The 14,294-nt window shown below is 41.0% G+C and overlaps 1 protein-coding gene across 1 annotated transcript in view; it reads right to left on the bottom strand.

Annotated features, from left to right (window-relative positions):
- Positions 1-207: 207 nt before the first annotated feature.
- Positions 208-14,294, bottom strand: part of LOC137626334 (mast/stem cell growth factor receptor Kit-like) — a 63,344-nt gene continuing 49,257 nt past the window's right edge. Inside the window, exons 6-8 of the mRNA XM_068357407.1 lie at positions 5,236-5,334; positions 4,438-4,626; positions 208-531 (exon numbers count right to left, since the gene is read on the bottom strand). Of these exons, the coding sequence (XP_068213508.1) occupies positions 365-531; positions 4,438-4,626; positions 5,236-5,334 (455 nt within the window). The 3' untranslated portion in view covers positions 208-364. The remainder of the gene's footprint in view (positions 532-4,437; positions 4,627-5,235; positions 5,335-14,294) is intronic.

Raw genomic sequence — 14,294 nt, 5'->3', positions numbered from 1 at the left:
TCCACATTAAGACATATATAGCTATTTCCTGGTCCTATCAGGTCAGTGCATAGGTGGAGAGGGGCATGTCCCTTGGCCATACCAACCTATACAACAGCCTTTGGAAAAAAATATTTATAGATCCATATGAACAAGTATCTTGTAGTCTTAGTGAAATGACAGGAAGATTCACATTGAGACATATTTTTATTAAACACGATACACAAATATAACAGCAGATTGAACACATCAGCCTTGTTATCATATCTTTAGGAAAGAAAAGGGATCACTTTAAAACGACTTGAGAATGTTGCCGGGAAAGTAGATGGGAAATAAGATGTCGAGCGAAGTAGAAGGAGATTCCGGAGAAAGAAAACTCGAAGAGCTATCTATTCGGCAGCTGTAGGATCGACGAGAGATATAGGAATAGGAGAAGTAGCACCAGGGGCGACGTCATGGGTGTGGCCGAGGATGTGGTCAGGTCCTTCGTGGAGGTGGATGGTCCTCTGATGTTGTTGCTGACGCCCAGAGATTTGGCTGCTGTATTTTCATCTGTTTAGGGAAACATTCGAGTTAGTTTTCAGAGGGTGTCTAAAGGCTTACTGTACTATGATCCGAATATTTGTTAGGTGTGTGTGAACGAAATATAATCACGTCTTTCTAACTCTTATAACTCTTCACGATATTATGATTCGGACATTTATTAGAATATGACCGTGACGAAATATAATCACGTCTTTCTAACTCTTATAACTCTTTTATTAAAGATATTATGATTCGGACATTTATTAGAAGATGACCGTGAATGGAATATAATTACGTCTTTCTAACTCTTATAACTCTTCAAGATATTATGATTCGGACATTTATTAGAATATGACCGTGACGAAATAAAATCACGTCTTTCTAACTCTTATAACTCTTTTATTTAAGATATTATGATTCGGACATTTATCAGAAGATGACCGTGAACGAAATATAATTACGTCTTTCTAACTCTTATAACTCTTTAAGATATTATGATTCGGACATTTATTAGAATATGACCGTGACGAAATATAATCACGTCTTTCTAACTCTTATAACTCTTTAAGATATTATGATTCGGACATTTATTAGAAGATAGCCTTGAATGAAATATAATTACGTCTTTCTAACTCTTATAACTCTTTTATTTAAGATATTATGATTCGGACATTTATTAGAAGATGACCGTGAACGAAATATAATTACGTCTTTCTAACTCTTCAAGATATTATGATTCGGACATTTATTAGAATATGACCGTGACGAAATATAATCCCGTCTTTCTAACGACTTATAACTCTTTTATTTAGGATATTATGATTCGGACATTTATTAGAAGATGACCGTGAACGAAATATAATTACGTCTTTCTAACTCTTATAACTCTTTAAGATATTATGATTCGGACATTTATTAGAATATGACCGTGACAAAATATAATCACGTCTTTCTAACTCTTATAACTCTTCAAGATATTATGATTCGGACATTTATTAGAAGATGACCGTGAACGAAATATAATCATGTCTTTCTAACTCTTATAACTCTTTTATTTAAGATATTATGATTCGGATATTTATTAGAAGATGACCGTGAACGAAATATAATTACGTCTTTCTAACTCTTATAACTCTTCAAGATATTATGATTCGGACATTTATTAGAATATGACCGTGACGAAATATAATCACGTCTTTCTAACTCTTATAACTCTTTTATTTAGGATATTATGATTCGGACATTTATTAGAAGATGACCGTGAACGAAATATAATTACGTCTTTCTAACTCTTATAACTCTTCAAGATATTATGATTCGGACATTTATTAGAAGATGACCGTGAACGAAATATAATCATGTCTTTCTAACTCTTATAACTCTTGAAGATATTATGATTCGGACATTTATTAGAAGATGACCGCGAACGAAATATAATCACATCTTTCTAACTCTTATAACTCTTTAAGATATTATGATTCAGACATTTATTAGAATATGACCGTGACGAAATATAATCACGTCTTTCTAACTCTTATAACTCTTTTATTAAAGATATTATGATTCGGACATTTATTAGAAGATGACCGTGAACGAAATATAATTACGTCTTTCTAACTCTTATAACTCTTCAAGATATTATGATTCGGATATTTATTAGAAGATGACCGTGAACGAAATATAATTACGTCTTTCAAACTCTTATAACTCTTCAAGATATTATGATTCGGACATTTATTAGAAGATGACCGCGAACGAAATATAATCACATCTTTCTAACTCATAACTCTTTAAGATATTATGATTCAGACATTTATTAGAAGATGACCGTGTACGAAATTTAATTACGTCTTTCAAACTCTTATAACTCTTTAAGATATTATGATTCGGACATTTATTAGAAGTTGACTGTGAACGAAATATAATCACGTCTTTCTAACTCTTATAACTCTTCAAAATATTATGATTCGGACATTCATTAGTAGATGACCGTGAACGAAATATAATCACGTCTTTCTAACTCTCATAACTCTTTAAGATATTATGATTCGGACATTTATTAGAAGATGACAGTGAACGAAATATAATTACGTCTTTCTAACTCTTATAACTCTTTAAGATATTATGATTCGGACATTTATTAGAAGATGGGCGTGAACGAAATATAAATACATCTTTCTAACTCTTACAACTCTTTAAGATATTATGATTCGGACATTTATTAGAAGATGACCGTGAACGAAATATAATTACGTCCGCGAAATATAATTACGTCTTTCTAACTCTTATAACTCTTTAAGATATTATGATTCGGACATTTATTAGAAGATAAGCATGAACGAAATATAATTACGTCTTTCTAATTCTTATAACTCTTTAAGATATTATGAATTGGACATTTATTAGAAGATGAGCGTGAACAAAATATAATTACATCTTTCTAAATCTTAAAACTCTTTAAGTTACTAGGATCCAGATACTTATTAAAAGATGCATGTGAAAAAAAAATTTAATTATGTCTTGCTAACTCTTATAACTCTTTAGTATATGATTCGGATATTTATTAAAAGATGAGCGTGAACCAAATATAATTACATCTTTCTAACTTTTAACTCTTTAAAATATTAGGATTTGCATATTTATTAGAAGATGCGTGTGAACAAAAAATAATTATGTATTTCTAACTCTTATAACTCTTTAATACATGATGATCCGGATATTTACTAGAAGATGCGTATAAGCAAAATAAGATTATGTATTTCTAACTCTTACAACTCTTTAATATATTATGATTCGGATATTTATTAGATGAGCGTGAACAAAATATAATGACGTCTTTCTAACTATTATAACTCTATAATATATTAGGATCTGAATATTTATTAGAAGAAGCATGTGAACAAAATATAATAATTTCCTTCAACATTTATATCTCTTTAATACATGCTGATCCGGATATTTATAAGATGCGTGTGAACAAAATAAAATTATGTATTTCTAACTCTTAACTCTTTAACATATTATGATCCGGATATTTATCAGAAGATGCTTGTGAACAAAATATGATAATGTATTTCTAAGTCTTATAACTCCTTAATATATTAGGATCCGAATATTTATTAGGAGATTCATGTGAACAAAATATAATTCCGTATTTTTAACTCTTGTAACTCTTTAATTTATTATGATCGGATACCTATTAGAAGATTCATGTGAACAAAATACAATTATGTCTTTCTAACTCTTATAACTTTTTGATATTTTTTTATCGGGATATTTACTAGAGAATTAGTGTGAACAAAATATAATTGTCTTTCTAACTCTTATAACTCTCTAATATAGTATGAATCGGATATCCATTTGATGCGTGTGAACACAATAAAATTATGTATTCTTAACTCAACCTTTTTACAACTCTTACCCATTCCTTTCCTAGAACAGCTTTGCACGGTATGTTTACGGTTTTGTCAAAGTTTAAAGGGTTTTAGTCAAGTAAACCAGGAAAACATACATTAAATATCTGCTTTTCACAAATAGTTTTATCAGTATCTGAATATTTTTTGACATGAATTAGAATAAAAGTATAACTTCATTGGCTTAGTGATATAACAATTTATATAAGAATCATGTTAAAGGTGTTTTTTATTAATCAAGGAAGAAAATAATTTGGGACTGAAAAGCTGATTGGTTGAGGTTTGCAGAACATATTGCGTTGATTTATGATAAGAACGAGAAATTGCAGAGACTGCACATATTTGGCTTGAAGTGCATTACAAAAAAAGTTGCCAACTTCAGTAATTCAGGAGTAAATGTTATGGAGGAGAACAAATGTAACTATAAATCAAGTTATGCAAAGTAATGAAATCAAACGAAATAAAGGAAAAGTATTTATATCATACAGTAATCTAGATATAGTGCATGCAGTCTTTTTACCAGGTAACACGTGGACCATCACAGACGCTGGTAGAAATTTGGTGGGCCAACAGGTGTAGTTTCCCGAGTCGCTGATTCTGGCTCTTTTGATGACGAGATGACTGTAAGTATCGTTGCCAAGGTGCGTCTCTATAGATATCCTCCCCTTGTTATGGAGAATCTCTGTGTCGTGGTACCAGTAAAGAAGACCTGACGCGGGAGGAGATCGGAATGGCTTTTCAATAATAACTTCGGAAGTTCAAACAGCAGAGAGTATTTTTAAGTTGAACAGCCCGACAAGACTTATTATCATTATTATTACTATTGTTAGCTAAGCTACAACCCTAGTTGGAAAACCAGGATGCTATAAAACCAAGGCCTCCAAAGGGGAAAAATAGCCCAGTAAGGAAAGGTCATAAGGAAATGAATAAACCATATGAGAAGTAATGAGCAATCAAAATAAAATATTTCAAGAACAGTAGTATTGAAATAGATCTTTCATATTCAAACCATAAAAAGACACGTCAGCTTGTTCAACATTGAAACATTCGATGCAAGTTTGAACTTCAGTTACCTTGTTTGGATGATCATTCCACAACTTGATTATTGCTAGAATAAAAGTTCTAGAATGCTGTGTAGTATTGAGCCTCATGATTGAGAAGGCCTGGGTAATAGAATTATCTTCATACCTAGTATTACGTACAGGGTGATACTGTTCAGGAAGATGTGAATACAAAAGATGGTCACAGTTATGAAAAATATTAGAAAATCATCTCGCTTAACTGTAGCTTTAAAAAATGCTAAATAGAAGTCACTCACCTGGCGGCTGCCAAGCGAAGGGGGCTTTGCAAGAGAGCTGAATGGTGCTGTCAGCTCTCACATAACGCTGATCGGATCCCTCCACCACAGTGGCTGCATCTGGGGGAGGAGGTCATACACATGGCTCGTCAAGTGTTCAAGATGACATTGATAGATAGATATGACGAATGCTTAAAATTTGAACGTTTGAAATATATAAAATATTTATTTATTTTTGTATTTTGTATTTGTAGGTAAAGAGGTCATACATATGGCTCGTGAAGTGTTCATGCTTATAAGGATTGAAATATATGAAAGATATTAAAAATTTGAACATTTGAAAGGAAACTCATTTCTTATTTTTACCGTTTATGTGAGGGGCACTACTATATTCTTACATCTTATATGAGTAAAAGGCATTGAGAAATTTGGAAAAGATCTTTGATGCGCTGGCAGAAGAAGTTTTTGGTAAAATGTTTGTGTAAATATATATATGTATGTATATATATATATATATATATATATATATATATATATATATATATATATATATATACATATATATATATATATATATGCCATATACTGTATGCATGTATATATATATATATATATATAAGTAACTATATATATATACGCACAAATATATACATATACATATAAATATATATATATATATATATATATATATATATATATATATATGCATATATATAGATATATATGTATATATATGTATATATATACATATACATATATGTATATGTATATATATATATATATATATATATATATATATATATATATATATATGCAAGCAATCTTGTTACTGGAGGTATTCTTTCCCAGCACAAGGACATCCACAAATATACCTGGACTTCACCATGTGGCCATTGCAAAAATAAATAGCTCACAGAGCCATTAATAAAGAGAAAAGGAGGACACTGAGAAATGTAAGACGCTATAGATGTGCAGATATTTGTAGTGATCACCAGCTTCTCATTACCACGCTGAAATTAAAACTGAAAGCACCCAATAGAAATGGAGATTGAATACCTAGGTTTGATACAATCAAGCTTTTACAAGATGAGCACAGAGAAACATATGCAATTGAATGTAGGATTCGATTTGCAGTCTTAGCGATTTTAAGAGACGAAGAGCAAACAATTAATGAAGAATGGTGTAATATTAAGAACATATATCAGTCGGTTGATAGTGAAGTTTTGGTACATGCAGTTACAAGGAGAAAACCATGGTTATCAAATGATACTTTGGATACTATATAAAGGAAACAAAGACAAACATTGATTGTTGAAAGTTATCGAGGAGGTAATGCAAATTACAAGGTAGAGCATGCTAAGTATTCCTGTATTGATAGTGAAGCCAAAAGAGAGCCAGGAATGATTGGAGAGAATATTTACACATGAAAGCAGGTTAGGCGGACCAAGCTATGAATTTAGGGAATGTCTATGGTGCAAGAATTGCTCATAGAACTATTAATAAAATCTCTACTGGGGCTAAGAAGAAGAAGCATATACCCCTCAAAAAGAGAGTTAGATCTGCTACAACAACAGAAGATGAAGAAATGTAACGTTGGATGGAACACTTCAATGACGTCATGAATAGGAGATATGAAGGGAATAATTTGATTGATATACCTAAAGCTGAGGAAGACCTTCATGTGCTCATGAATGAATTCAGTATGTCTGAAGTCGAAGCTATCTCTAAAAATCCTAAGAGATGGTGTGAAGATGCTAAACCTGATGAATGAGAGCTAGGACTGTTCGTGAAAATTGGAGAAAAAGGGGATCTGACTGAGTGCAATAATTACAGAGTTATTACACTTACGTCAGTTGTCAGGAAAATATATGGTATGCTCATTTTAAAGAGACTATAGAGAAAGATTGATGAAAAGCTATGAGATGAACAAGCAGGATTTAGAAAAGGTGGAAGTTGCACTGACCACAGTTTCATTCTAAGACATGTGGTACAGCAATGTGTAGAATATAGAAATCCACTTTTGATGGCATTTGTGGACATGAAAAAGCCTTTTATAGTGTGCACCGGCCAATTTTGTGAAGTCCTGCGTTATTATGGAGTTCCTCTTAGATATGTAAATTTGATTAAGTCTGTTCATGAGCAAAGTTTACATGAGTACAGTTCTTTTAAATAAATTTCAAGTGAACAGTGGAGTAGTCCAAAGGAATGTGTTGTCAACTATGTTGTTTATCCTCCTCATTGATTTTGTAATGCATAGAACAGTTAGGGATGGCGGAGAAGGATTGGATTGGATTGGGGACAGAAAATTAGCTGTTCTGGAGTATGTTGATGAAGCTTTCCTTATTAGCCGAACACCACAGGACATGCAAAGCTTGCTTACCAGAATGCATGAAATATCACATGAGGTTGGACTTAAGATAAATAGAAGAAAGACAGAGATGATGAGAATGGGATATGCAATGTAAAATGAAATATAATTGGAAGGTAAAGGATTAATGAGGTAGAATCATTTGAATATTTATGAACTATGATCTCTAATACAGGATCTTTAGATCTTGAGTTTGATGAACGATTGAAAAATTTGGAAATCAAATAGCCTGATATGTCATACAAAAATTGGGTATGACAATGAAACAATATCCAACAGATTTTGTAGATTTGAGAACAAAGCCATCAGAAGAAAATTGAGTTAAGTGGCAGGACAAGATTAGAAATGAAACTATAAGAGAGATTACCCGAGTGCCATATGTGGATATTCTGGTGAAGGATAGATGGAGATGGTTTGGCATGCTCTTCGCACTCCCCAAGAGAGATGAATTCACCCAACTTTCAACTGGGCTCTATATGGCACAAGAAAAGATGGAAGACCAAGGCCTACATGACTGAGGACTATAAAACGTCAAGTTGGAGACGATGAATGGAGAAGTATTGATTTAAAAACTCGAGATAGAGATGACTGGTGAAATCTAACCAAGGCCCCGTGCGTCAATAGGCGTAGATGATGATGATGATGATGATGATGATGATGATATATATATATATATATATATATATATATATATATATATATATATATATATATATATGACAATTTCTAGGTAAATTGTATTTTTCCTAACATACTTACGACATCCCAATAGTAGGAGTACTCTCTACGCGTATCTCTACCGACCAGAGATTTCCTTCCCCACAGGCCCCCACCCCCTGATCTTCCAGACCCACTCGCATCTGTGAGACCTGGCCTCCCTTGTTCCCTGGAATGTCCCTAGGGTATGCTAGGCCTAGCCTTCCATGTCAACAACCACCATTATCCTCTGGTCTCAGGAAAAATGACATTTTGATACAAAGGGTCTATAAAAGGGAAGGATGGAGAGGGGGGCACTTACCCTTTTGGGAAGTGGTAATTATCTTGAGAAAAACACAATTTACCTAGAAATTGTTATTTGTTCCAACATGGATACTTCTCACGTCCCAATAGTAGGAGCCTCAGAATTAGGAGGCGGGCAAATAGAACCTGAGGAGAGGCTAGGGATTACATGTGAAAAGGGGGGGGGGGACCAGAGGCCTGTCTGGGGATAGTAAACCAAACAGGGTGATTAATGGAGGAATGAAAAGGTAACACTCACCCAAAGGTCATCTTCTTCTCGGAGTGAGTCTTGGAGGACTTAGGGGATAGGGTCGCAGACTCTCTACCTACCGTTACCCCCACCGGTCCACCGCGTGTAGCCACCCTTAGATCCCCTGCTGGGCGTCTACGACGAGACTAAGCTTGAACACCTTCTGGGACTTCAGGGAATAGTCCTTGAGGTAGTGGGACGTAAACATCAACTGTCTCAACCATACACCCGCTCTTAGCAACTGGCCGACCACCATGTTCCTCTCAAAGGCCAACGAGGTGCTGATGCCCCGGATGTCGTGGGGCTTGACGGACCTGGGGAAGACTTGGCCCTCCATCAGGTACACCCAGCGGATGGTCTCCCGGAGCCAGATGGAGATCGTATTCTTCGACACCGCCTTCTTCACTCTACCCTTTGGCACGAACAATCTCTTGATGTCCAGACGGAGGGAAGTTCCCCTGGAGAGATATTTCCTCATAGCCCTCACAGGACATAAAAGGAGGTCTTCCAGGTCATTTGCCCTGGGGAGGGCTGAAATGGAGAACTCGTCGAAGTGGGGGCCATCCCCCACTGGGTTCTGTGTTTTTGCCATGAAGGAGGGGACAAACCTAAAGCACAACTCCTTCCAAACGTGGCAGTGGGAAACATCGCCAAACCGGCCGTAGAGTTCACCTACCTCTTGCCCGAAGCCAGGCCAAGGAAGAACACTGTCTTTAGGGTCAACTTCCTGCCCGTAATTTGCCTCAGGGGCTCGAAAAGAGACTTCTTTGTGGATTCGAGTACTTTGATAATGTCCCACAAGGAGACCGAGAGAGTCCTTGGGCGGGGGTCAGGAATGCTCGAACCCTTTCATCAACATTGAGGGGCACTTGGAGGAGATTAGGTTCTAGCCCTTGAAGAGGAAGACCTGGTCCAGGGCCACACAGAATCCCTTTACTGCTGGAACTGACAAGCCCGGTCTAGACAAAGGTGTACCAGGAACTCCGTGATGACCGGGATTGAAGCCTTGAGGGGTCGGATGCCTTCCTTTCTGCACTTTTTGCTGAAAGTTGCCCATCTCGCCTGGTAAATGGCCCTAGAGGATTGCCTCAGATTTAAGGTCTTCTGGTAGGCTGCTCTCTTGAAATACCCCTCCTTCCTTGGTAAACGCTGGATAATCTCAACGTGTGAAGGGAGAAATTTCTGAGTCCTTCATGGAACTTCTGGAACTGAGGTTGCCTTAGCTGGGCTTGTCTTAGAGGCAGGGACCACGGGGTTTCCGTGGGCAAGGATCTCAAGTCCGTGAACTATTCTTTATCTGGCCACCACTGCATTATTAGGGTTGACTTTGCCAGCTTTGTCTCCGGCAGACGGTTCAGGGGCAAAAAGGGATAGGCGTATACGTCAAATTCGTCCCATGGATGTTGGAATGCGTCTTCCAGAGCCGCTGCTGGGTCCGGCACTGAGGAGCAATAGACTGGTAGTTTTGTGTTCAGACGGGTCACGAAGAGGTCCATGCATGGCGAACCCCACCTTTCAATCACTGCTCTCGCTACTTCCTGGTGAAGGGTCCATTCCCCCGGTAGGACCTGTTCTTTCCTGCTAAGGACATTCGCCACCACGTTCCGTTTCCCCGGAATATACCTAGCCGTCAGGAAGATGGCATTTTCCTTTGCCCAGGATAAGATGTCTGCTGCCTGGTTGAGAATTTGACAGGATCGCAGTCCGCCCTGTTTCTTCACGTGTGCGGCTGCGGTGGCATTGTCGCTCATCAGGGCCACCCTCCTTCCCACTACCGAGTCCCCCAGGACATAGAGAGCTTTTCAGACTGTCAGTAGCTCAAGCTCCTTTATGTGGAGGGACTTCTCTTCCGAGACCAAAGGCCCTCGGCCATCCGGTCTAGAAGATGGGCTCCCCATCCCTCCCTGGATGTATCTGTAAACAGAAGGAGTTCCGGAGGAGGGTCCAGCAGTGAGACTCCTGATTCGTTGTTCCTTGGGTCCAGCCACCACCCGAAGGCTCCCTGGTTGACCGGAACGGGAGTTTCCTTGTAGAAGGAAGCTGCCTTGCCAGAGTCTGAATATCCTTTAGGTTCCACTGGGCTGGTCGCAACATCAGCCTCCCCCTAGGAACCAGTTTCTCCAGAGACACCAGGTGCCCTACCAGTCTCTACCACTCCTTCAGCAATGCCAGCTTCCCCCTGGTGAAGGGTTCTGCCATGCTCTCCCAGAGTCCAATACTCCTCCATGTCGGGAAGACCTTTACTTGCACGAAGCAAATTTCCATTCCCAGGTACACTGTGCTTGTTGTGGGGGAGGGTTTCGACTTCTCCCAGTTGAACTCCACCCCCAGTTCAGCACAGAATGCCACTAATTTGTCCTTTTGTTCCAACAACTGCTCCCTGGATTCTGAGAGGAGCAACCAGTCGTCAAGGTATCTCAACAGTCTTATCCCTCTCTTTTAAGCCAACCCGGAGACCAGGGAGAAGACTCTCGTAAAGACCTGAGGAGCGGTCGACAGACCGAAGCAGAGAGTGCGGGATTGAAAGACTTCTTCTCCCCACTTGACCTTGAGGAACTTCTTGCTAGACAGGTGCACTGGGATTTGAAAATATGAGTCCTTGAGGTCCAGGGATAGCATAAAGTCCCCTTCCCTGATGGTTGCTAGGACCGTTCTGGCCATTTCCATCTTGAGTGTGTCCTTGGCGACGAAAGGGTTGAGGTCCGAGAGGTCTATCACTGGTTGCTACCTGCCTGAGGCCTTTTCCACCAAGAAAAGTCGACTGAAGAAGGCCAACTGTTCTGGGGGCACTACCTGAGTAGGGGGGACACCTCTAGTCCCAAGACCAAAGGAGGTGTAGGGCCCTTGAAGAGGATGCAGTAGCCGTTCGTCAACACTTGAACCGTACAGTGGTCCACCCCTTCCTTTGCCCAATTTCTCCACCTTGCATTGAGGCAGCCCCCTACCCCTGTAAAGCGCAAGGGGGAGGGGCCTCGTCCCGTACTTCCTCTTGAAGAACTATGAGCAATGTGCCCCTCAATTGGCTAGGGCTCTGCCCTTACTGCCCCCGGTTACTGGTCTCTGGCCTCCTGAGGGAGACTGTGACGAGGGGGCCCAACGAGACAAGGAAAGGTCCAAGACGTGAGGCATCGCAGGACACCCACTTGTCTGGCCTTTGGGCTTGTCGTGCTCCCAGGGGCAGTATGGATGGCCTGCTGAGGTCCCCAACACCGAAGAGGGGACCCTAAGAAGCATGGTATCATGCCTTTCCCTTTTCCACTTCTCCAAGGCCTCTTCCACCGTGCCCTTTGGGAAGAGGGCCTCCCTGATGATCGGGGCGTCCCTCAAAGCTCTAAGTTTGCCGTCCGGGAGTTGCATAGGCAACCTATATAGCACTAATCCCTCGATCAAAGGACCCAGTTCGACGCTGCGGTGTATGATTGCCGCGCCAGGAAAGCTACCGCCAGCAACCCACAGACTGCGAGCTCTAGGAACTGCTCCCTGGCCTGGATGTTCCTGTTGACATCGTTTTCTAAGGTAAATGACACTAAGCCCATGGACCAGAGGTCAAACCATGAAGCCGCGTCACCCGCGGCCACTTCCATGGCCTGCACCTCCTGCACTGTGAATCCCACGATGTCTCCCGAGAGTCTGTCTTCCGTGGAGCCGGGGGCCAGGGCACCCAGGTTCCGCTTAGCCAGCCGATGTCCTTGGGAAGTCCCTTCCGGAGTGTAGAAGCGTCTGTGCTTCACCTCCGGAAAGGGTAACAGTTTTGGGGTGCCGTGGGGCCTGGTGACACCGGAAGGACCAGAGAGGGTCGTGCTTCTCTCGTGTTCCAGGCCAGTATCAGGGGAACGGACCTGCATTGGCGGAGGTTCAAGCAGGTCATTGTGTTTCTGGATCAAGCTTAACACCCTTCGGATGAGGACAACTCCTCCACCCCCTTGTCCTCTTGGGGATCCTGAGAGGCCAAGTCCAATGAGCTCACATTGACCACGATGGACCCATTTGAAACCCTGTGCCATGGGTTAAGGTAACGCACATCACTGGGATCCGGTCTCCCTTATGAGGGAGACCTGTGCCGTTCCTCTTCTCTTCGGCTCCTCTTCAGTAACGGAATGGGGTTTAGAGACCCAGAGTTATAGCACCGGGTGTTTGATGGATATCGGCCCTTTGCTCTGAGTGGACCTCCGCTCTTCCCCGGCACTCAAAACCCAGGGGGGTGTGTGGGAAATCAGGACAGTCTGAAGGGTAAAGGTCCTCCCCAGGGGCTTGAAAGGCCAACTCCGGGGCTCCCAAACCTGGGAATAGATCCCTTAACAAGGACCTGAATGGGATCCTGGGAATGCTTGAGAAGGCTTCTTGGTCAGATGGGGTCGTATCGGCAGTTGAGCGCCTCTGAGCGGGCGATGTCGATACCGCTCCAAGAGCTGAGAGTCGCTCCTCCTTCCGAGGCGGAACTGAGGAGCCAGTCGCGGGTGGCGAGTAACTGATCACCATGCCGGGTGGAGCAGAGGATTGGGAGCTCCTGTGACCCATCGGGTCTGAGAATCCTCGCCCTCCATAGGCAGAATGGAGAAAATAGCTACGTGGTTACCACGCGTGGTCTCCGAGCTGGGACAAACTTCCTCCGCAGTCGAGCCGCGCAACTTTGGAGCAACTGCTCGCAATTGGACATCACTGCTTTTAATGTGTTCACGACCTTCTCCATGGACCTCCCCGGAGACAGGAAGGTCAGGAAGATACTTCCACTATCAGTCCTTGGAGGGGACAGACCCCTGCCCACAAAGGGCAATATATTAACTTTTTTCCCTGCCCCTGCCTTCGCATCCTCCGTTACCGCAGGTAACACAGTGGACAGAGAGGGCCGTACATCGTAAGGCACGTACAAACAGACCGAGGAAGGGCATGAACCACTACCCATCATCGAGGGCAACTTATCCCTCTTGGTCTTTTTCTTCTTTTAAGTGGAAATCTTGGCCCACTGAGCATCACTCCATCCCTCACACTCACCACACATGTCTTCACGGGAGCACACACGGCCCCGACATAAGGTACACAAAATGGTGGGATCTATCTCCACATGGGAGAGAGGAGCAGCACGTAACTACCCACTCACTCTTGGTAATGACGCTGCACTCCCACAGGATCTACACTAGCGATTGAGGATCACGAGATCCACATAAGATAACACAAGGTTACAAGGAAAACTCTGACGAAGGTAAACGTGACGTGTTGTTGGAACGACGACCAGAGAGGTAATGGCGGGTGTTGACAAGGAAGGCTAGGCCTAGTATACTCTTGGGACAATCCAGGGAAACAAAGGGAAAGTTAGGTCTCACAGGTGCAAGGGGGTCTGGGGGATTAGGAGGTGGGGCCTGTGGGGAGGGAAATTTCTGATCAGTAGAGACACGTCTAGAGAGTGCTCCTACTATTGAGATGTGGGAAGTATTTGTGTAGTAACAAATATATATGTAAATATAT

This window comes from Palaemon carinicauda, chromosome 33 (assembly GCF_036898095.1).
Source record: "Palaemon carinicauda isolate YSFRI2023 chromosome 33, ASM3689809v2, whole genome shotgun sequence".
NCBI lineage: Eukaryota > Metazoa > Arthropoda > Malacostraca > Decapoda > Palaemonidae > Palaemon > Palaemon carinicauda.
This window is presented reverse-complemented; position numbering and strand designations above follow the sequence as displayed.